We start from the raw sequence: 25,254 nt of genomic DNA on the forward strand, positions 1-25,254 counted from the left end.
CACATGTACAGTAAGTGGATTTGGAGCCAGTTCTTCTGGCTGAGCTGTTGACAGTTACAGGATCATGGGTAATGTCAGGTAACCAATGGCAGATCATTATTTTCTGTCCAGGATGCAGAACAAATCTCTTCCTGTTTCAGAAACCACTTTAACAGCAGAGCACCTTATATGGCGATCACCTTGCTTGAACCTGTGTCAAACACAAGGCCCGGGGGCCAAATCCAGTTTGTCAGAGCAACCTAATGCGTCCCACAGGAGGAAGTAAAAACAGAAAAAACATGAACCATTGAGTTAACTAATTCAGTTGTAGATATCTGTCCCTCCAAATACACAAATTCAAACTCCACAATATTTGTAGAACTCAAGTTTCATCATGTTTATAACACAAGATGGAAGTCATTTCTTAATGTCACATTGTTGACAGGAGTCTAGTTTTCTTTAAATCATTCCACAAAATGAATAAAAATGTAACAAAATTAAGGAAATTTTTCATTTCCGCATAGTTAAGTAGGTAAGATATATAAAAATAAAATAAAATATAAATACATATCATTTATAGATGGAAGTACAAACGAGGGCACATTTAGTGTGATGAGAGGACTTGTTTGGTGCCATATAAATTAAGTTTAATTGAAAAAAATATTCAGCTTTGTTGTTCTCACACCTAAAATGTCAGCCCAGTTAAGATCACACTGGTCTGTATGTGATCACTGAATTAAAAAGAGTCAGACTGCCCTGTGAAAGAGGATTAAAACTGAATTCAAAGACCTCGGGTTATCTCTTTGTCACATTTTGAAACTAGAAAAACTTCAGCACATTTACCATTTCTTTTTTTAAAAATCAATTTGTAATGCACATTGGGACACAAGCACATACATGTGTTATAGGCTGAAAAACTCCTGGGGAGGAAAACATTAAAGGATGTTAACAAATGTACTGGTTAGACATGAAATAATTTAAAAAAGGCAACAAATGGGTTGTAGATACAAAAACTTTATTCCACAATATCAAAACGGACAGAGCAGAGGTGAGTGAATTAAAAGGTGAAGAGAATGGTTAGTGGTGATGATGCTGTGCAGCTGACAAACATGGAGGATGGTGGGAAACCATCCAAAAACCAACAAAGATCAGAAGAATCATAGACAAGTTATGGAAGTTGCAGTCACTGTTCATGGAGCCGCTCTGAGGACTTCTACAACTAAAAGACAGAATTGGTCAGAAAAGAGGATTGAACGAGCGCTGCACCTACACTACAGAGTACACAGACAGGGGGACTCAGGCAGAGGGACATCAGTCCCCTCTGTGGTTGAAGGTTCAAGTCCTGGTCCACGGTTTGACCCCCTCCTGCTCTGAGGAAACTGTTAGAGCTGCATTGACGGCTGTCAGCGGCCGAGGAATGCTGCTTCCAACACTTCACAGGAAATAATCGGCCACTGGCTTCTTGGAGGGGATTCCTCTGGTCTCCTGTGGGGCCGCCTCGAAGATGATGAACTCTCTCTGCAAGTGTTCGTCCAACTCCAAGATGGCTGCCACATTCCCACATCTGTTGGAGGACACATTAAGCTCAGACCACATCTGTATCTTTGTCTTTAATCAAACCCTTTCATGCATCTCCTTAACAAGGAGTGGCACTCATTTCTATTCAGGGACAGAGCAGTAAAACCACAGAACAAGAACACCAACGACAAAATACTGTGTTTAGGCAGTGCTGCTTTCCATGAGTAACATCTTCACTAGACACAGATGTAAAAGGCAAACACTGAGGTGGTGTTCTAAGGACAACTTTTATCACAACAGGGGCACAAATGTTCTCGTCTGATCTGAGGATTACAATAGGAATGGCAGCATTTGGAGCAGGTGTGAAACTAAAGAATATATTTATACATTTATATATTTGCAGGCTCACAACTTTTCCATGATTAAATCAGCAATTTTTAATCTCATTGTTGAAAAAACTACATTTTTGCCAAATCCTGCAATTTTCCCTGAATGAAATAAAGTATGGTCACAAAATAAAGTAAATGTAATGTGTTTATTAGTGTTTTTGTCTCGTGTGCCATTTGGGTTAAGTGCATTTTTATTTTTGGTCATTGTGTGTTTTTGGAGTCATTTTGTTGTCTGATAACATTTGTGTGCATTTGTTGTTTTGTATTGATGTCATTTTTTTTATCTTGTCTTACTAATTTTTCTGTTATTTTTGTGCATATTTTTTATAGTCTTAAGTTTTAATTTTCTCTTAATTGTGTTTTTTTCCTGTTTTGGAGTTCCTTTGTACTTTGAGGGCTGATCTCAATGGTGATCAGGTAAATCCCAAACAGCCGTGTACCTGTAGCAGTAGTTGGGTGCCGACCACACGGTGAGCACGGTCTCATTAAAATGCCACTTGTAGCCCTCCATGACCAACTGGTGTGCTCGACAGATCATGTGGATGTCATTGGCAGCGTTGAACTGAGCCACCACGTCGCTCCCAAACAGATAGCCTGCTCCTCTGGGACTGACCCCCCAGCCAGTGGTGTCTGTGGGAGGGACACAGACAAAGGTCACTGATTGGACACACTGTCTGAAGGAGTTGAGCCCAACCTGTGGAGCAGAGATTCTGAGCTGTACCTTCAGGGTCTGACCACAGAAGATCACACATGGGCCCATCGTGGGGCACCTCTTGTTTTCTGTCAATGGTTCGAATCTGGTCCAGCGTCTGGATAGATGGAGACAAGCCTCCGTGCACGCAGAAGATCTGGAGGTGGGAGCAGTGATGACATCAGAGCCCCCATTGACACATGAGCGCTGAAAGTGAAGCTGGAGTCTTACCTTGCCATCAATGATGGCAGAGAGCGACAGGTAGTCGAAAATCTCCGTGCAGTATCTCCATACGGTAACCGAGCCGTATTTGCGAAGGCACTCATCGTAGAAGCCGTAGACTTGGGTGATCTGTCGTGACTCGTGGTTTCCCCGAATTAAAGTTATCCTGTCTGGATAACGTACCTGAAGGAAAGGACAGCAAAGGTTTTAACAAAGTTTCCAAAACTTCACAAAGATAATTTGATAGAAGAGATGAAATGTAGACAGTAGATAAGTGTCAAACCCCAACAGTACATCTACAAGTTCTTTATTTGTAAAAACACTCATTCTTAGTCATCTATCAAAGCTCACTATCAAGAGTACTGAGATTCAAACCTCCAACATCCAAATCTGCTCTTTTCCAGATATTGTCAGTTATCTGGATCATTGATCCTGATTATGGTATCATGATCACTCACTTTATAAGCTTGGAACGAAATTCCATCCTCATTAACCCACATCAATAATATACGATAGCTCACAATGTATAGACATTTCTTTTAGATAAATCCCGATGGAATGCACAATCCAGATCTGATCCAGATGAATTTGGAATAATTGAGGAACCAACCTAACATAACGGAGTAAAGATCGATGCAATTATGAACCAATAAATGGATTTTTGAAATTTCACCAATAATGAAAAAAAAAAAACTTATTTTTGAAACTGATCCAGAAGTTAATAATAGGGAGTGTTTAGTTTTATTGTGGACATGAGTTGACGTGATTGTATTTTTACACTCACTGCCACTTCATCTGCACTGATGGAGAGTAAAATCTACACTCACCTTCAGAGCTAGCAACAGAAGGAAGGTCTCCACGCTGTAGAAGCCTCTGTCCACAAAGTCCCCCATGAAAAGATAGTTGGTCTCTGGGACATCTCCACCGACCTTCAGATAGAGGGGGGGTAGATAAGCACATTAGAGACAACTCCACTTCTATGGTGTGATCTTCTGAAGAAGAGAAAAGTGAGCAGAGCTGCTCCATTTAAAGAGTCAAAGTGTTCACTTGTTTGTCTGGGACATTGCAATGAGGCCAGTACTGCTGCATCTAAATCTGCTAACACAGATTCAAGATTCACTATTGGCTCTTAATAGCAAGCTAGGACCAAAATCAAAGCATTGTTAAATTCAATACAGAATAATACTTTAGAGAAACTTTATATATATATGCTAACTGTAATGATAAAAACCATAATGTCTGACTGATATGCCAAATGATATTGCCACCTATTGTGAGGTAAAATGCTTACCCTGAAAAGCTCTTTGAGGTCATAGAACTGGCCATGTATATCTCCACAGACCTGAGAAGAAAAAGCAGGTGAAATCATCTGCACCTGCAGCTACAGATCATCTGAACACTCTCACAATACTTACTGTGACAGGAGAATCCACTCTTTGGACATTACTCTCTTCAACCAGAATCTCCCTAAAAATATTTACACATGCAGGGTTAGACCATGTTTACTTCACTGGTCATCACAATGAGATTATTCATTCTAAGTCGAGTTAATTTAGAAATTATTTGTTTCTCAATCCATCCATATTTGAGTGAATAGTTCTGCTCGTGCATGTGTGGTGTGCTTTTTGTATTTATTTAAATCTTTTAGTATTTTTTAGGGATGCAAGATAGACTAAAAAAAATTCCCCGATACTTTCTGGTATTACTCACGATAAAAATTACGATAAATAAAAACAATAAATAAAAACTATTTCCAACTTAAAATATAAATGGGTCCCTTACAAACAGAAATTAATCTGAACACAACACATTAAAAAAGCTACAATAGCTGCAGACTCCCAGTTGAAATGAAATTATTCTCTAAAAAAAAAAGCTCATCAAAAGCAAAAATAACTCCAGTAATGTTTTTACTGCTGTTGAATTGTTTTTTTTATATTTGATAATGAGTTGCATAAAGTTTTGGTAGATAAATATCTGATATCCTATAATTAAACTGGATCATGCTGATGATTTAATACTTCAGGATATTTTGGTGTAATAATCACAATTGTTACATTACTGTCTAATGGGATCAGCTTTGTTTTGTGAACACGTGAAATATAATTAAAAATAGTGTTTCACAAGTTGGGACGGATGAATAGTGGCATTAGTTTGAAACTAACATTTACTACACACGATATGTGACATGTTAGCTTTTATCCTTCCATACAAGAGTTAAATCACCATAAAAGGTAAGTCATGTACTTTTTACTTGGCCTACTCCTTATATGGAGCAGTTAGCATTGGCTCTTAGCCCAGTCTCTTATGTTCGGTGGGTTAGCTTAGCTTGGTTAGCTTTAGTTGAGTTTCCAGTTCGTAATAGTTGTTGCAGGTTCATCTCTGTCACCGTGTTTGTGGAATTTTGTGTGAATCTGGTGGAAGAACTTGGACTGGTTCACTTAGTTGGATGGTTGTCTGGTCTTAACCAAGTAGCGGTCCATGATGTAACACCACTGTCTGTGTGTGTGTGTGTGGGGTGGTGCAGGTGGAGCACACCGCAGAGGCTCCGCAGCGGAGCTTCTGTGAACAGTGCTCTACTCTAGAAAATAAGCTGTTGACAAAATACTTGGGGGCAATTTTGTCCCCTGGAACAAGGTTTTTAGGGGCATTCTTTGATAAATTGCGAGACAAATGGCCCGTGGTCCTTGCTAATTTCCGACATGAGAAGTACCGGTGAAAATGTTTTTGACGATATCATCAATGATGACATATCGCACATTCTTAGTATCTTTATTTATCTCGTACTTTAAACTTAAATTCATATATTTCTTTCTCTTATCTACTGTTAAAGGTAGGGTAGGCGATTTTCAAAAGCTAGCATGATTTTTCAATGTAGCCCCCACGATGGCTCTGCCTTTATCCCCCTCGCCCCTCCCCTCTGTGTTCTGTCTCACTCACATGCATGTGCACAGCTGCTGCAGAAGAGGAGCTCAGCTCATCACTTGTATTGGGTAAAAACGTCGTTGTCTCATGTCTCATCCAGCAGTAAGCAAACAATAAACTTTACCATAATATATGTTAAAAAAAAACCTGATCAAAAACTCTGTTTTAACTCTGTCAGCGGTAACATGCTGTCAGTGTGAGCTCGTGCAAGCGAGGGGTCGAGAACGAGCAGGGAGACGTGATTGGTTAAAAAAAAAGGTTAGTTTTTTTTCCATTGGTCCAAGTTATTATAGGTTTACAGCTGTTACAGATTTTCTTCATTCCTTTTTCAGGACAAAGACAGTTTCAACCAAAAACTTAAAAAGTGTATCTGGAGAAAATCCCCTACCCTAGCTTTAAGTGCTGAATTAAGATTGATGCTAATGAAATATTATCCTTGCGAGGAAGATGAAAGTCATAATTAATTTGTGATAAACGGAGCCTTCTTCCTATTGACTTCGAATAGTTTGAAAATGAGGGAAAATAAAAGCTAATTTTAAGATTTTACTGATATAAACACAACAGAAAAACAATGTACACAACAAAAGGGAGTATCTGCAGTAGATGTGTCAGTAAATTATCATTTATAAATACTGACATTAAACATCTACCCAATTTTGCATGATTTCAGGAAGTTTAATAGCCTGTGATGACTTCAGATTGCAAAAGTTGATGAAACAAAAACACAAAGATTAACTGACGTGGAAATAGGTAAACTTTGAAACAGAAATTGGGAATTTTTAAATAAAGTGTCAATTCATACAACCCCTGGTGCTATGGGTACTTTTACCTAAGTACACGTACGTAGCGTCTTAGGGTTAGGTTATGACCCTATATCAACAATTTTTAAGGTTAGGTTTACGCTTGGTCACGCAACCTAAACTGGCCAATGAGGGGCGCTGCGTATAGATAGAATGTCGTGTATTGATACGGCAACCGTACGGATAGTCACTGCAATTTTTAAATGAAAAACGGAGTGTCTGCCTGCTGTTTGACAGAAGAGTGCTCACTTTCCCAGAACATTCTAGATTTCAAGAACATCTTTCAGCAATTCTTTGTTTCATTAATATAAGTTTTTCACAACAAAAAGAGTTTCCTTATTTTGACCAATATGGAATAAACCAAAATGGTCCAATTCCTTCAGTTTAGTCAATATTCACAGTGTGACTGATTAACACACTGTGAATAACTCCACAAGGTTCTGACAGCAGAGTGATGACATTAAGTAAATATGAATAGTTAGTTTCACCATCAAACAACTCTGTCCTAGGCCTGTGTCAATGTATATAATGTGTATGTGTGTGTCTTTTACTAGTGTTTGTATTACTCACCTGGCTTTAGCACATAGGGCTTTGACTTCGTTTTCCTTGATGAGCTCACACCTTCGGAGCTGCTCGATCTGTCGGTCCAGATCACTGATGTCACCCATGGTCACACACATGAAGTCCTGGCTGCTCAGCTGTGCTCTGCATGGACACAGACAGTCAGTCAGTCAGTCAGTATCCGGACCAAAGTCCCTGATAACGCTGGTAAAAGTAGCTCAGCTGCTCAAGCGGGAGTGACGCCATCTAAGGAGAGAGGCCTGTGAACCGGCTAACCATTAGCATGTTACATTCACAAGCTTCCACTTGCTTAGCTTAACGGCTCTAACTAAGTACAACTACCGTGAACTTATAGTAAAACACCGTTATATACTCGATCCAGAATGAGAAAAGTTCTATAGTACGGGTAGCATGGCTATAACAAACATCGGCATCGACAAGGTTTGCTGCCAAGGGGTTAGCTGCTAGCGGCTAGCAATAACGGCACACGGCGTTAACGAAATATGACCGGTCCACATCCAGATGAGAACCAGGGTTACCGTTAAAAGACAGGCCGGCGGCCGAGCAGCTCATTCCGTAGATCCGATGACCGGGAGCCTCCTTTGATTAGATTCTCGATCCGTTCACTTGTCTGTGCCGGTTCACTTCCGCTGCGGGGCGGCGCGTGACGTCTTATTTCCTGTCAGTGTGCGATGACGGTAGATTCAGACAAAGATTCAGAAAACTTTATTTATTCCCGTTGGGCAAATATAGCGCGCAGGTTAGGCTGGAATTGAACCGAGAACTTTTTACAGCCGCTGACATCTCTGCTCGACTGTCTATGTGACGTCAAGGCTTGGTTAGCCCATCATTTTTTTTTTAAAAATTGAATGAGGGAAAAACAGAATCCATGGTATTTGGATCAACCATCACTGACTTGGGATCACTCAAAAATAATTTGCATCCCAAAGTCACCGGCCTTGGCATCACCATAGACAGCGATTTTAGACTTGATAAACGGATCAATGGCATAGAATCAGACCTTTATCATCTTCGTCTTTTATCCAAAGTTAAGCCATTTTTATCTTTTAAATCTTTTGGAGCAAGTCATTCGTGCTTTTATTTCAAGTTGTCTGGACTACTGCAAAGCACTTTACGGCTTGAACTTAGTCCAGAACGCTGCAGCACGACTTTTAACAGGGACCAAAAAACGTGAACATATCACCACAATCCTTGTGTCTTTGCACTGGCTCCCTGTTAATTTTAGAATTGATTTCGAAATGTTGTTTGTTTTTAAAGCTTTGAGTGGACTGGCCCCTCAGTACATCCAAATATACCGACCCCCACGCGCTCTGAGGTCTGAGGGTCAGCTCCAGCTTGAGGTTCCTCAGACGAACCATAAAACCAGGGGGGACAGAGTGTTCTCTGTTGTCGGGCCTAAGCTGTGGAACACTCTGCCCTTACATGTCCGAAAAGCCCCCACCGTGGAGTGTTTTAGATCTCGTCTTAAGACCCACTTTTATTCTATGGCTTTTAGCACCGCGTAAGTTGTGTGGTTTCCTGTCTTTTTTATTTATTTTATTGTTCATATTTCTTTCTTTTTTCTTTTTTAAATAAAAATCAGTTTTATTACTATTTGTTGTTTTTTTTAATGTGTTTTTATTTCTATATATTGTTTTATACTCATTTGGTGGTGGAGCTCATTTGCATTGTTTTGGTTTTATTGTTTCATTAATGCTCTCATGTGCAGCACTTTGGAAACGTTTTGTTGTTTAAATGTACTATATAAATAAAGTGGATTGGACTGGACATTTGACACCCCCATTTTTTTAAAAAAAAAATTGTGATGAAATGCGCAAACCAGACCCAATGTGGATGAAACTCGGTGCGGTAATAGCGGAACCATCCCGACACAACTGAGTCAAATTTCCTGAAGATTGGACAATTACGAACTGAATTTTTAAAATTGTACTACTAGTGAGATCACTTAAACACAATTTCGTGTTACTAGAAGTACTATCCCTTGCGACCCTGAAATAGGACAAATCGGTTAAGAAAATGCATAAATGGATGGATAGTAGTACTATAAAGCTATGACATTTTTTACGTATTTTAGTTCTACGAACACTACTAGGACGCACGATAGCTTAGTGGTTGTTCAAGCCCTGGGGTGGACACTTGTGTCCTTTCTATGTGGAGTTTGCATGTTCTCTCCGGGTCCTTCCTCCCATATTGTTATATATTATAACTAAATCTACCACCCCTCTGGTGGTACAGGTGTCGTCTTCTGATCGGGAGTTGGGGCCTTGATCCGAGTCTATTCTTGTCTATTTGGGCAAGTTGAGCTCAGTGGTTGACCAGTGCCTTACATGGCAGCTCAGTCCAATTGGTGTGTGAATGGGTGAATTAGCTGATATTGTAAAGCGCGTTGGGACTACTTCATTGTCGGCATAAAAGCGCTATAAAAATCAAGTCCATTTACTTTTTACTGATTGTGTATTTCTAGAAGTCCAAACAGACAGAAGCAATATGTTGAACATTGTATGATTAAGAAATTGGGGTAGGATTCAATAAGTCTTTATTCTTCCCACTCTCTTTTGAGCAGACATATATCAGTTTCCTTATACACAAATAATTTTATGTTCCTTTTATTTTTTTGTGTTCTTGTCCCTGCTTAAAAAATAAAATAAAAAAAAAGGTAAATAAATACATGAAATTAAATGAATGTATGTATTCAGCAGAATGCTGTAAAGGGAGAGCAGAGGTGAGTTGCCCCTCCCAAAGTCTACTTTACCACCAATTCATTGATTTCCTTTGTGTTGATGCAAATATTGTTACCTTTGCACCAACCCTCCAGCCGTTCCACCTCCTTCCTGTAGTCGGACTCATCGTCGTTGTTGTTGTTGATGATGATGCATCCGACCACAGATGTGTCTTCCGCAAACTTGTTGCGGTTATAAATACTGACGTCAATGTTGATAGTGTGGCTCTTAAATCAGAAACGATCATAATTTGTGTCCCCGCTGTGATACAAGTCATTTCTCAGAAAACCCCTGTCTGACGGAGTGGTTTCCATGTCAACCCGCTGCACCCAGGCTGCTTCCTGTTTAGGTGACTCGAGGCGTCACGACTTTTCAACACGGAACTGACGTCAGAGGTAACCGTAGCAGGAGCTCTGACAGCAGCCATAGTACCAGGGCACCGAAGTTCTAGACCCCCCTTACAATCCGCCTCCATCCGAACCCAGTTCGACTCCATCTCGGTTTAAAGGAAGAGGAGCATAAAGTAGAAGCCCTCAGCTATCGGACCAGTTTCGTATTGTACAGTTATGAGTCCGGAGGCACTTTAAAACAGAAGGTGAAAGATTGCGAAAGCCGCCCTAACTGGGGACAGCGTACAAAGAGCGGAGCTTCGGGACGGACAGCTGTGCTTGGACCGGGACAAAGCCATCATGGAGCTGAGAGTGGGGAACCGGTACAGACTGGGCAGAAAGATTGGATCAGGCTCGTTCGGAGACATCTATTTGGGTGAGTTAGATCTGACCGGGTCTCGATTGGATTTCGGTTCTGTGTAATTATGGACCCGGTCTGTCAGCTGTGTGCTGTGAGGCTTTGTCAGGGGGACACAGAGGAACGGACCGAACATTAGCCTTTCTACACGGTGTAGAACCTCGTCCGGTCCTGGTAGACTGGCTCTGCTCGTGTCCGCTGAAAGGCCGGACATGGACAGACCAGGATGGTGTTAATGGCAGGTGGAGAAGCTGTTGGAGCAGTGAGGACAGTCCTAATGTCTACAGAACCTTCATCAGGTTCCTGGGTCTGAGCAGGACTTCAGATGCTTCTCTGGCTGTTGGGAACACTAAACCTTGTGCTTGTGTCTTTGTGATGTGGTTTGTGTTGTGTTGTGGTATTGATTGAATTGAATTGATTATACTTTATTAATCCCCGAGGGCAAATTCAGTGGGGATGGCTTAAGTCAGATTTCTGAACTAACTTTCTTTTTTGTGTGTTGATGTGCTACTGCTCATCCCCAGAACTTGTTTGGACTGTTAGTGAGAGCTGCCAGCTGCTTACATAATCACTTCTGTTTTTGTCTCTCTCACCCCTCCTCTGTACAGCCTGGGGTGACATAACCGTGTTAATCAGAAAGAGCACTTCACCGCTCTGTCAGTGTTGAGAATTAAACATTGAATTACTACGAAGTGTTGTTAGTACTCACACGACACCTGCGGTGATTCAGTGTGATGGGTGTTGTTATGGTGCACTGGTTCTGATGGAGTCTGGTCTGGTACACCGTGTGCTGTATCTGCAGGTACCAACAGGTTATTCTCCGTATTCTGTCAGCTTTCTAAATGCTGTGTGCATTTTTGGCCCATGTTGGAACAGTTAGTCATCTGATGGCAATAAAGACATATCGCATGTTTCACGACAAAAGGCACAGCTGCCAAATGTGTAATCTGTTTGAAAATCCAGTCTATCCCCAGATAACTGAGGCCAAGACATACATGTCATTATATTTTATTGTTGTACTGTCCTCCTGAAGGTTTGTGCACTAAGTATGAACAGTTACCTTCAGACCTGTGTCTGTCTGCATCAATAATGTAGTTTAATAACCTTAAGCAAAATAGTTTACAATGATATGTCTGCAGATGCGTCCGGACCTTTGGACGGTAAATAAAACCTATTACCGTAGATTCAATTTGCAGTGCTTCTCATTTCTTTTTAATCTTTCAATAATTTATCATTTTTAACAAATAACCCTTGGTCTTTTCTTGACGATTGCACTGAAAAAGGCTAGATTTTGCTCCATCTCCTCCATTTGCAATGTAATGTTGCAGCATTTTAAGGAATTATATGTGGGAGAAATAGCAGTTCTCCTTTTTGAATAGAGAGAGAGCTGGATCTTGTAACTTTTTGGACTGTTTTTTCATGAACTGCACATTCTGGATCTGTCTGATGTTACTCAATGATATTGAGATCAGGAGCAGGGCTGGGCAATGTATTGAGATTCAAGATGTATCAAATTTTCTATTTTGGCGATATAGAAAATGACAATATTGGCTATATTGAGATATGTCTATTTTTTTAACTTATTTTTATTCATATAATCACACAGTACAATGCACATCATACAAGTATTTAATATTTTTCATAGAGTACAGTTGAACAGTATCTTATTTTGTAATTGAATACTCATTTTAGGGCTCAGTGCTAACTCACACTATGCTGTCCCTTATAGGACAAAAAGCCAAAAGTGGCACGTTGTGCAGCAGTTTGAATTTTCTTTCTTGTAAGACTTTATTGAGTTAGTAATATAAAGATTAATAATGTATATTGCCATTTTGAGAAAAAATATCGGGATATGAATTAGAGGTCGACCGATATATATCGGCCGGCCGATATTTGGACTTCTTTCAACATCGGCCAAAAAAGATGTGTATATATATATATTTTGTGTGTATATATATTTATTTTTTTCTTTTGTTTTTTTTCTTTTTTGACCATCACCAGCCCTTCCTAAGGAAGGGTAAGAAACATTTATTGGCAGGATATAAAAATAGAGGGCAGTGTTACACCTAGGTGAGGGGGAAGCGAACAGCAAGGAAAGACAAGGTAGGAAATGGAAAGGGGGGGGAAGAGTTGGGGTGTACTCGTACTGCCAGATCGTGCCACTCCAAGCTCACAGCAGGACTCGTCCCTCCTCTGGCACGGTAGAATGGACGTGATCACCAGCTCAACTCTGTTTCCACAGACAAACACGTAATTTACGACACACATGGCATTACGTCGTCATTAAGCGACTCTGGGTTTGTTGTTGACAGTACATGCTGTTAATTTAATATCTTCTGTTGCGTAGGATAACTATACGTCCAGATTTGTACACGTGCTCTTTTCATGGCTGGATTATGCGAACGTACTGGGTCTCCCAGGGCCCCTGAACGCAACACGATAATTCAAATGACAAACTCTGCTCATATTTGCTCTATTGGAGAAATTCCACCAGTTTATGAAAGCTAAGTAGTTGCCCTTTACAGCCAGTGTCGGTAAATGTACTCACACGTGGTTGAAACATTAAAGATGCAGCTTTGTTTTGTCGAAATCGACAACAAAGAGAACCAAGTGAGTGAGAAAGAGAAATTAAAAGACCGAATAATGGTGGATTTAAATGAAAATGAAGACTCTTGGTTGATTTAAAAACCACCATGGATGGAGGTTCAAAGGGATTTGAAAACAAAGAAGGAAACTGAGCCTATAAAGGTAAGCTCAGTTCAATTTCTGGATCAGTAAATGCTTTTGTGGAGCTAGTCTTTGTGTACATTAATATAAAAATAAGTGGATGCTTTTGATGTGAGATAGTTTAGAACAGAGTATTTGTGTGTTTGTTTAAACTTTGTGTGTGTGTGTGAGAGAGAGTCCATCTGAGTATATTTATCTCCATCACTTTCAGTTTTTCTTTTGATGAACATCAATGTAATGACAATATCTAACTCTTTCTTTTCTTCTTCTTTAAGTCCATGCAGAGTGGACACACCCCTCCCTGGACATTAAAACAATGAGCTGATCCTCCAATTTTCATCATCTGGTCTAGACCCATCAATTCCAGACAGAATAAAGCACAGGGTTAACACGATACCATGGGATGCACTTATTTATTAAAATGTATATGAAATGATTATTTAATGTTCTATACTTTTATTTTCTAGGAGATGTTTTTCATTGTTTCACTTATTTACAGACTTAAGGAAGAATAGTTTGATGTTTCAAGGACAGATTGTTATCATGCACAATAAAGGTGATTGACTTGAGTCACCACTAATTTCAGATTGTTTTTAAGTTTTTGTATAAAGATACTTTAACATGACAAAAATGATGTGCAGGGCTGCAGTAATGTTGGCTTCACACAATAATAACAACCACTGCACATGCCACCAGAGAAACAGCCAGTGAATATTTTACAAATAAAAAAAAAGTTCATTGATGCTGATAATGTGTGACAAAGATATCAAAAGTTCTTATTTTGAGAAGAGTCATATTTATGATTAAAAGTTATGATTGTATTATATTCTAAAGTTTAGAATTACCTGGCTCATCTTCCTTTCTTTCTGTTCACAGCACAACCTTATATTTAGTTCTAAAAAATGTGTTTACAACTAATTTTACTGATTATTGTTACACATCATCCTGCATGTGCATTATATACAGTATAATTGTGTAGATTTAACCAGCTGTTAGAGAAACAATTTTATTAGATACAAAGCAAATGACATGCAAACAGAAAAACAAAGGTAGAAATAGTGTATTTAAATTGTGAAATTAGTGAGTTGTTGAAAAGTGCTGAGGTGCAGCGGAGAGTCTTCTGCACAGACGTGATGATGAGGGATTTGAGTAAAACCCGGAAATTTGAGGTATTTCTGAGGGTACAAATATGCATATAAACACACATTACTGGTATATTAACCCAAAAAATATGGAAATGGGTCATTTTACTGCTGGTGTTTTGAGAACAGGACACGTTTTTTGGTTTATATGGGATACCAGTAATATGTATTTATATCCTCTGAAATACCCGGACCTGATGATGAGCTGCTACACGTTGCTGTTGTCTGTCCCGCTGTCAGCTGAGCAAAGAGAAGTCCTGACGGTTATGTTGTCCTCTGCCAGTTTGGCACACTGTTTGGACCCTCTTCCAGCAGGACCGTCGGGCTGTTACCCCCCCTGCAGTGCAATTCACACTTACGCAGGCCAGACAATAGTCCCCCATGGTTTCACACATGCACAGAGCTCGTTAGGAACGGCCCTGGTTGCTAGTGTGAGTACACCCTTGATTAGTATAAAGTGTGATGTGATGTTGTAGTTGTGCATATGGTGACAAGTGTGAAGCTTAGATATAATGGTGGTGGCTGTGAACAAAGGGAAGAAGTGAATGGTTATACCTAAAACAGGTATTTAGTTTAAATCAACTACTTGCACATTGTATATTGTTGTCGTGCTTTAGTGCTACTTACCCGTCCTGTACTTTTTGTTTTACTTGGTTGTATTCGGGTATATTTAAAGTTCAATCAATGTTATGAGATCTATTGGTGTATTTCATTTAATTTCTAATATATATATATGTTTCAATTGTCTTTCATAATCAATGTGCTTTAAAAAAAAGTATATCAGCCTCAAATATTGGCTTCCAAAATCAGCAAAATTGGCTGAATTAAAAAAATAAAAAGGATTTTATAAGGCCCTAATAAATTATACCTACCAAATTTCAGCCCAATCCATTCACGAATAACAGAGGAGTAACGACTTTAAATAGTGTATACAACAATAACAAGAAGAACAAAGTGAGTGTCGTTTTGAGTCCGGTAGCCCATGATTCGGAGGCTCCACGATTGATATGTCTGATAACTATCTTAACAATAAAACAGTGTTTGCAAATGAACATGCATCAGTTTGAGTTCAATTCAGTCTGGTAATCATGTTTGATTTATTTGTGTGGAGTTCCTGATTTATTTTAAATTATTTATCATACGTGTCACATTATGGGAACTATTTTGCCATTTCAGTTAGAATTGAAAATTGTCCCATTGGTTCCTCTTTGGTCTACACCTCAGTAGCTTTGAACCAAATCAGCTTGAACTCCTTGCTCTAGTGTTGTCAGAACTATTGTAGACCTGCTGCCAGAGCCATAATGAGGACAACAATCAGGAATCTGTTGGAGGGGCTTACACTAATGTGTTGGGCTGAAACCATCCATGGCAGGTTGCAGCTTGAGTATGGGAAGGGAGAAGGAAAGAAACGGCTTGTGTAACACAGTGTTTAGTTGCCATGTTGAGAGGGAAGGAATTTGACACCATACCCATATTTAGACATTAAGCAGCTGGGGCAACCCTTAAGATTGACAGCAAATGCACAGACTTGCACTTAAGGCATCAGCAGCAGCTGAAATAGACTTGGGATTGATAAGAATAATCGCTGACGAGCATTTTAAACACAACCATTGACATCTTTATTTCAGTTTGGTTATATCCAGATCTCCAAGACTAGATCACTTTAGATTTCTGTGATCCTGATAATTAATCACCTTGTATTTACTTGGAAGGACGACAACACAAAGATATGCTGCAGTTAATCTACAAAACGACAGCCTGCAATTTTAATGCCAAATATGTTTAATGACATTAAACATTATTTTCGTATTTAAACATAGCAGCAATGCACTGAGACCAGCAAAATTGTGATTGTGATTTTGCTAAAAAAATTTAACAACTGCAAAAATTGTGATATATTTTTTTCCACATCTACCGCCTGCTTTACGACCGTGTTCACCCCGGCTCTAAAGAGGAATTCTTTTGGGGCAAAGGAATCCTGGAGTGGTTAAAACACTCCAGGAGTTCCCAAAAAGAGCACAAATTGTCGAAGAGAAACCTAACGATGAAGCTGATGAGAAAACATACAGGCAGCGACTGAAGCTCCTCCCTAATGTTTCTTCTTACAATCTCAGTAGAAGAGAAAATCTGCTGCATCTCAAAAAGAGGAAACCATTCTCCCACAATCATCTAAATGGTGCTCCCTTAAGGCCCAATTTAACCTGAGTAAGCATCACAAGTGGAACGCAGAAGAGAAGAAAGTCTGTATAATCTAAACAAATCAAATGTTCAGCTTCAAGTAGTTTAATGCCTGCTGTGAGACAGAAGCTGTACATTTTACATTACGTTGTTGTTTCCCCTTGTTGTACTTTAAAAAAAAAATTATTTATTGTGGTTAAGCCTCATCACATTTACTCCCACGTGAAGTTCATGTGAAATCATTCTCACCTTTCTTATAATAGCACACGCTTGTTTCTGCAGAAGTTTGGTGCATATGACATTTACAAATGCCTCTTCCTATTTGAGGGCAGTGACATTTGTTTTACTCTTTTCTTTTTATTCAACATCACCTGTTGTTTGAGTTCATACCTCTAATGTTCCTAACCTTCATCTCTTTTCTGTCACTGTGTCCTTTTAGGTACTGACATCTCTGTCGGAGAGGAGGTTGCCATTAAGTTGGAATGTGTCAAGACTAAACACCCCCAGCTCCACATAGAAAGCAAAATCTACAAGATGATGCAGGGTGGAGGTACTGCACACACTGACACTGCATTGAGGAAGAAGGTTATGTTTAATTCAGAGATTATTATTTTGATGAGTCGACTAATCTAACGATTCATTTTTGTCCAGTTAACGATTATTTAATGTGACTTAATCAATGTAACTTTTCCCACAATTTGGATACCAAACCATCACGTTAACATTTCTGTATTCATTAAATATTTCTTTAACATCACACTTGAATCTCTCCACAATAAAATTGTTATGAAATAAAATGTGCAAATTATAGCATTCTGATGCCAGTCAAATAATGCATTGAACAGGCAAGCTCTGGACACAAAAACATATCTTTATTTAAACACTTGAACACTGCCTGGCAACTTTGCATGGTAATTAATAAAGTAATGTGCAGGTTATTTCAGTTTGAGTTCAAACGGTTTGTAAGAAGGTTATAAGAAGAAAATATTAGCCAATATATTTCTTGAGAATTTTGATAAATTAGTCTCTGTATTTTGACCATTGTTTTTTTTTTTTTTTTCTCTACAAAATATCTATGTTGTGTGTGTGTGCGCGCGTGCGCGCTCGTTTATTGTTTTTTTTTGTGTATATTTGTCATTTTGTGTATTTTTTTTTTTTTTTTTTTTTTTTTTTGTCCCCCGGGCTGCCAGTTTCTCTTGTATGCCATAGGTCAATGTGCTGGGCAGTAGTAATAGTAATGAGGTGGTTTTAAGTGGTGGGACTAAAGCTGTTTATCTGTGTGTGTCTCTCTTAGTGGGGATCCCAACCATAAAGTGGTGTGGGGCTGAAGGGGACTACAACGTGATGGTCATGGAGCTGCTTGGGCCCAGTCTAGAAGATCTGTTCAACTTCTGCTCCAGGAAGTTCAGCCTCAAGACAGTCCTGCTGCTAGCGGACCAGATGGTGAGAATGTTGGAGTGTGTGTATAATCCATCCAAGGACTTCTTCCTACGTGCTCCAAATGGGATACGTATCTGTTGTTACCTCACTCATTTAGTAAAGTCCCTGGCTTAAAATCTCTTAAATTACATTTTATCATTTACACTTTTACGTTTTGCTTCCGTTTCATCATCTTTTCTTGTTTAGATACTTTACTGTATATTAACCTCATGAAATCCTACCAAACATGTTGAAATGGGTTAATCAAGTCATCTACAGATTATGTTTTTTGTATTTATATTCTTCAGATGATTTATGGAAGCTGGAATGTTGTGCTGAAATCACGCAAGATTGCGTGGCTAGAAGTTTGACATTTCTGTTTTACACTTCATAGACTTTCATTGGAAACATGTTATATGGTCCCAAAACATGGAAGTGAAGGTTTAGTCCACAAGCATAGAGATATTTACTTTTCTTTTTAAGCAAAATACGACTGATGAACCAACAAATCACCTGCAAGGTTTGGATGAAATCCCTCGCATCCCAGTCATTACATAGCACAGGCTTTTGAACCAGATTAGGAGAAAAAATTAGCTTATTAGACATTCAGTCATTTGATATTGTTCCAAAACATACATGTGAGGCATTAAGGTTTTAATTTTAAATAAAGGAATACAAACAAGAAAAATTTCAAAAGGGGAATTCATCATATTCATCAAAATCAGAGTTTTCAAGCGGTGGTTATGTAAACAGTTGAATATGTAACAATTTTTTAATCAATTGTCCGGTTATAAACATGTTTTACAGCTGTTATCTCCTAAAACAACTGAGTGACTAAATCCAGTTAATGGATAAAACGACACCAGTAAGTAATATCAGTAAGCTAAAGTGTGATCTCTTTCTCCAATGTAGATCAGCCGCATTGAATACATCCATTCCAAGAACTTCATTCACAGAGACGTGAAGCCGGATAACTTCCTGATGGGTTTGGGCAAGAAGGGCAACCTGGTCTATATCATTGACTTTGGCTTGGCCAAGAAGTACCGCGATGCACGCACACACCAGCACATCCCTTACCGCGAGAACAAGAACCTGACTGGCACCGCCCGCTATGCATCCATTAATACCCACCTGGGCATCGGTAAGACACTGACAGCTCGCGCACATTTGGAAAACCTCATTTATCCACCTCCAAAGAACTGTAATAATCCAGACTGGACCATTACAGCACAGGTCTCATTGGGATTCTTAACAAGAACATACATGTTTCATTTATTCCTCATATTACATGTTCAGAACATCTCTGCCAGGGTCCTGAGGAGTGTGTAAACACGAGCACATTTTTTTAGAAATTTTGTGTTAATTGTCTAGCACTTTTGCAAATGTAAAGAGGATTATAGGGAAAATGTTTTATTATTTTGTCTGTGATAGAAGTATTAAAAGAGCCAGAAGTCTAACCATCTTCACCCTTTGCTTCCAGAACAGTCCAGGCGGGACGACCTGGAGTCTCTCGGGTATGTCCTCATGTACTTCAACCTGGGTTCTCTGCCCTGGCAGGGCCTCAAAGCTGCCACCAAGAGGCAGAAGTACGAACGCATCAGTGAAAAGAAGATGTCTACGCCCATCGAGGTCTTGTGCAAAGGCTACCCATGTAAGTCTCAGAAGAATCACTCGACGTGTGAGACCTGTTTTTCCTTCTGCTAACTTGGTCCCTCTTCCCTTCACAGCTGAGTTTGCCACCTACCTGAACTTCTGCCGCTCTCTGCGGTTCGATGATAAGCCCGACTACTCGTACCTCCGTCAGCTCTTCAGGAACCTCTTCCACAGACAAGGCTTCTCCTACGACTACGTCTTTGACTGGAACATGCTCAAATTTGTAAGTCTCAGAGCCTGCACAGAATAACGATGATCGTCTTTTTTTCAACAGGTTGAACTTGTTGGGTTCCATTATTACCTCCATAGACAGTAGGCTCCATATGAGTGTTCACTGTCACTTGCAGACTGGAGCTGGGAAGCCTTCTTAGCCTGCAGGGGGCGCTCTAGGAGGAGATCCTTGCTCATGTGCTGAAATAAACATACTTAAAGATGGGCGATATTATCGGCCAATGTTTGCCAAAACGTATATTGGTTGAAGTCTCACTTTTTCCACCAATATTGGAAAAGCTTTGTGCTTTTGTTTGAGACGGCGTTTAAAATTAATCTGACACTTATTCAAACCCGAAGATTAATAAATTATTTTATTTTGCACAGATGTTTATTTGTGGATAACATCCACAATAAAAATAGGCTTAATATGTTAATCCCAAGAAGAGATGTATAGCGAGACCTAGGGATGTAACGATTAATCGTAAGGCAGTTAAAAATCGATTCATAGGTATCACGGTTGATATCGATTTTCTGACAATTGAATCGCAGTACTTTTTCCGCTATCCGGAAGTGTTGGTGGCGGGCGGAGTCTGCTAATACTTTCTTTCTGGCTGCTTTCTACTCTTAAATATGTTAATAAATGATTCATTACCCCTTTAGCACCGAAAGAATATCTGTAATATTACTTGAATATCTGTAAAAGTCACGTTTTTCTATTAGCTCTGTCTGCTAGCATAGCTTCTCTTCTTCACTGCAAGATATCTGCATGCCAATCGACCACTGGGTTACCAGCGCCCTCTGCTGGTCTAAACAAATATGATGTAAATCAGTGCAATGACAGTTTTTTTTTTTTTTTTTTTTTAAAGTCCAATTGTTAAGGCACAAAATACATTTTCAGTTGCACTTTTAAAAGAACTATTATGCAGTTTTGCATTGTTTATTATAGAACCAGAATTTAAATTTATAGGCTTCATTTTAATTTGTATTATTCCTTTATTTATTTAATTCAAGATTTATTTTTAGTTAAATTGCATTGTTTTGAATAGTTTATCAAGCAATTTTTTTGACAATGAAAAATAAAAGGAAAATAATACAGTATTTTCTAGTTTTGTCTACAGTCCCATTTTGTAAATGAAAAAATCGTGAGAGAATCGTATAGTGAACCCAGTATCGTGAATCGTATCGGGAGTTGAGTGAATCGTTACATCCCTAGTGAGACCTAAAATTAGGTTGGGGTGGGGCAATCTGTTTATTGGTATCAGTTAAAAATGAAAATAAAGCTTTGGACAATATTGACCTACAGCTAATATTGAACATCTTTACTGAATGAGCTGTGACTAAGTGAAGTAAGTAAAACTGAGAAGTTTCATCCTCCTGCTCAGTTTGTTTTTGTGAGCTTCGTGCTCTCTGATCTCTGCAGGAGTGTGTGTGTGTGTGTGTGTGTGTGTGTGTGTGTGTGTGTGTGTGTGTGTGTGTGTGTGTGTGTGTGTGTGTGTGTGTGTGTGTGTGTGTGTGTGTGTGTGTGTGTGTGTGTGTGTGTGTGTGTGTGTGTGTGTGTGTGTGTGTGTGTGTGTGTGTGTGTGTGTGTGTGTGTGTGTGTGTGTGTGTGTGTGTGTGTGTGTGTGTGTGTGCGTGCGTGCGTGCGTGCGTGCGTGCGTGCGTGCGTGCGTGCGTGCGTGCGTGCGTGCGTGCGTGCGTGCGTGCGTGCGTGCGTGCGTGCGTGCGTGCGTGCGTGCGTGCGTGCGTGCGTGCGTGCGTGCGTCCGTCCGTCCGTCCGTCCGTCCGTCCGTCCGTCCAGGACACAGATAGTGACGGGCTGTGTTGTTTGTCAGGGAGCCAACAGGGCTGTGGAGGATGCAGAGAGGGAACGTCGGGAACGGGAGGAGAGGCTGAGGCACAGCAGGAATCCTGCAGCCAGAGGAATGGCCTCGGCCTCTGGAAGAGCCAGAGCAGCTCAGGATGTGGCAGCTCCTTCCCCTCTGAACCCTGCTTCACACACAGGTCAGCGCACACACACACTAAACAGGACCAAAGCTTCAGTTTCAGGAGCAGCAGCAAAGATGTGATCATCTCTTCCTGTTGTCTTCACAGAGCTCATCTTTTCTGTTTATCACTTTGTCTTCCAGGCTTGGAGAAGGAGAGGAAAGTCAGCATGCGTCTGCATCGAGGAGCTCCAGTGAACATCTCTTCTTCAGACCTCACTGGACGTCAGGACACATCACGCATGTCCACCTCGCAGGTACCTGACCACAGGAGCACAACACACACCAACAACCTGTTCAGAGCTCCATAAACGTGTTTCTGTGTATCTGTTTCAGCGTTTATTGTATCAGACAGACATTAGTTTGATTTAATCCTTCAGGGAGTAGAGCTATAATTGGGCTGTAGAAACCTGAAGGAAGCCGATTTCCTTCATTATTTTTTGCCTGAACCTGTTACAGCACGACACGATTAAAATGTGTGCACGCGCAGAGCTCAAGAATAAGATGGGCATCATCGGGCAAAGTTAGCATGAATGTTATGATGGATATAAAAATAGAAATATCATTTCTGGCGTATAAGCTGATATTTTTTTCATTTGAAGTTAAGGATGAGGCTAATACGGCGGAGTGCCCTTATCAGTCTATAGAGTGCGGCCTTAATGTTGATTTTTCTTGGGAAACTGCAAAATTTTTGGAATGCGGCCAATACAGCTGTGCGTTCTATAGCCCAGAAAATACAGTACTTTGAACTAGAACAATAATACAACTAAAATTGGGTAATTTTAGTTAATTTTAGAGATGTTCTCAAAACGACAGTCATGGCCACATTATATTTTGACACTCTGAATAACAATAATTTAGTAAAGTAACAGAGAGAGCTCATATATACTAAGTTACGACATATAAGTGCTAAAAGAAATGCAGTTGGACCGAATATTTAGGTGTCACGTCATTGACCCTTATACATTTTTAAACATAATTTATTCATTTTCCAGAGGCCAGCCTTCGATTTACCTCCTCAGCATTCATTTGTATGTCTTTCTTGTGCTAAGTGAAACGCGTCACTTGATTGCTCATTTACCACACAGCGCTCAAGCCCAACCTGAGCCTGTGTAAAATACAGAAATTAAGGCTGAACCTGACCCGGCCATAACAGCTTCTTACTGTAGTTGAGTTTTGATGCATGTTCCTGGGGAAGAATAGTGTCTGACTGTCCTCTGTCTGTCTGTCCTCCTCAGGCTTTGTCCCGGGTCACACCCAGTGGGCTCCAGTCTGCTGCTCCACGGTGAAACCATCCTCTTCATCTTTGTACCACGGAGGCCTCAACATGCTCCACATGCAGCACACACACACGCACACAGTGCTCTGTGTGTGTGTGCGTGTGTGTGTGCGCAAGAGCTTGTTTCTACATCGTTGAAAGGAAGTTTTGTTGTCGTTGGTAAAGAGCAGCCACTGATTGCACGGATGCAGAAGCTCCTCCTCCCTCCTCTTCATGATGAAGCCATAGATGGACTTCTCAGCCTCCGACTCCTGATGGGGTTCTATGGATGTGCCCGCCTCTGTTTTGGGTCTTCACACTCCTGAGATGCCACGTGTGGACACTTTGTTTTTCTGCTGTGGGCTTTGACCTGCAGCCTGTCAACGCTGGGCTTTTTGTTAAGGTGTTTTTAAAGCTGTCAGCAGCTTGTTTCTCTCTCTGTCCTCCTCAGGTGCATTTCAACCAATCAGGACGTTGTAGTGAACTTTGACTGTCAGGTGTGTCCAATGAATGAGTGTGGTTAGTGTGTGTTGTTCCTCCTCCTCTGTGGTCGATCAGCCAGAAGACGTTGGTCTCTGGTGTTTAAGAGATGCTCTCAGACGTCAGTGTTTCTCTCTCCGGGCTGTAGCTACTGAAGCAGAGCTGATCTGGGTCGTAATGCCACTGGGGTGTGTGTGTTTGGTGTAGGTTTGTGTGTAGTGCTGGTGGTAAAGGATTTAGTGCATAGACTCCTAGAATTGTACAGAGGAGGCTTTGGAAAGGCAGCAGTGGGTCTGTTTAGTCGTAGATTGACTCTGTACACGAGCGCAGCATTAAACTACACAAGTGACCTTTCACTGAGAGCTGCACACGTCCAATCAAACAGGAGAGCTGCTGACGTCACGCTGTCCTCTCTGTGGTCAGATGATGCAGCGTGCAGGACAGACTGGATCATCCACCAGCACAGTGTCAGTGTTTCTCAGTCGAGGAGGAAGTGGAAGGTTCACCATGTGCTAGGCTCACTTGTTGTGTGTAGTTTGAAGGGACAGTGATGTGTAGATGTTTTGTTGTTGTGTAGAAAGACTGTGCCCCCTCCACAAACCGCTGACGGCATTGCCTGATGGCGGGACACGTCACTGGTCATGGCGCTGAGGATCAGCGTGTTCTCATCTGGTGATGGTGATCGCGCCCAACGAGCCATCGCACAGATTCAAGGCGCCAAACTTCAACTCCTTTCTACGAGAAGTGTATTTGTGAGTTTTAAATGTGTAAATAAACGATCATGTCCTTGTATGCGTGTGGCTGGTTATTCAGAAGGGAACAGTTTATGGAGAGTTAAATCACACCAGTTAAGGGTGTAATATTTGGAACGCTTTCCAAATCTAACATCAAAGGTGGTCATGTTCGTTTAATGTTTTACAGTGTGAGAAGCTTCAGAAAAATGTATTTTGTTTTTCTAAATGGTTAGATATTTAAAACGTGAACAGATAATTTTATCTTCATCTTTGGGCTTTATGAAATAAGCCACTACCACACTTTTTTTGTGTTGTAATAACTGAACTTTATTCACACGAAGGTCTCTATGTTCTTTATAACAGTGTATAACAGGACCCACATTTTGCTATGGTCATTAAATTGCCACCCACTTTTTTTTTTAGAACCAACCAAATTTAGTTTTTTCAAAAGCTGTTGAAAACATCTATATATTTTCCTGTACAACATGCATTTCACAGCATGTCTGTAAAAAAAGTTTCTTTTAAAATAGAAGAAAAGTCCAACATGAGAGACATTGCGTTTATTTTTGACCAGCTGTCTGCGCCCCACTTTTGGGTCCCGACCCATCAGTTGAGAATTGCTGCTCTATAATACACATACATTAGTTTTTATGGAAATGCTTAAGACAAAAACTCGATCACTAAATAGCAGCATGCCCAGTTTGTACTTACTTTTTTTAACCAATACAAATAATATACAAAATACAAAGATTCACCTATTTGGCAATAAATAAAAGTAACATACAGTTTAACATATATTCCATCAATATACAAAAGAACATTTAGGATTACACGGAAAAATAATGAACATTTTGAACAAGCTAATGAAATATTTTTGCATAGAGCAAAGTCCTATAAC

General features: G+C 40.1%; 2 protein-coding genes across 2 annotated transcripts; one reads left to right on the top strand and one right to left on the bottom strand.

The window, feature by feature from the left end:
- Positions 1-973: 973 nt before the first annotated feature.
- On the bottom strand, positions 974-7,777 carry LOC114468502 (serine/threonine-protein phosphatase 4 catalytic subunit B). Its single transcript, XM_028455452.1, has 9 exons — positions 7,622-7,777; positions 7,092-7,226; positions 4,215-4,266; positions 4,091-4,141; positions 3,627-3,728; positions 2,809-2,982; positions 2,608-2,734; positions 2,327-2,516; positions 974-1,543 (listed from the first exon to the last, which is right to left on the bottom strand). The coding sequence occupies exons 2-9, from the start codon at positions 7,199-7,201 to the stop codon at positions 1,414-1,416; spliced, it is 936 nt and encodes a 311-aa protein (XP_028311253.1). The 5' UTR covers positions 7,202-7,226; positions 7,622-7,777; the 3' UTR covers positions 974-1,413.
- Positions 7,778-10,079: 2,302 nt separating this feature from the next.
- csnk1da (casein kinase 1, delta a) lies at positions 10,080-24,414 on the top strand. The gene is made up of 9 exons (XM_028454699.1): positions 10,080-10,588; positions 17,057-17,167; positions 17,912-18,060; positions 18,949-19,177; positions 19,517-19,687; positions 19,764-19,912; positions 21,735-21,903; positions 22,029-22,141; positions 23,123-24,414. The coding sequence occupies exons 1-9, from the start codon at positions 10,513-10,515 to the stop codon at positions 23,171-23,173; spliced, it is 1,218 nt and encodes a 405-aa protein (XP_028310500.1). The 5' UTR covers positions 10,080-10,512; the 3' UTR covers positions 23,174-24,414.
- The last annotated feature ends 840 nt before the right edge of the window (positions 24,415-25,254 follow it).

This window comes from Gouania willdenowi, chromosome 8 (assembly GCF_900634775.1).
Source record: "Gouania willdenowi chromosome 8, fGouWil2.1, whole genome shotgun sequence".
Classification (NCBI taxonomy): Eukaryota; Metazoa; Chordata; class Actinopteri; order Blenniiformes; family Gobiesocidae; genus Gouania; species Gouania willdenowi.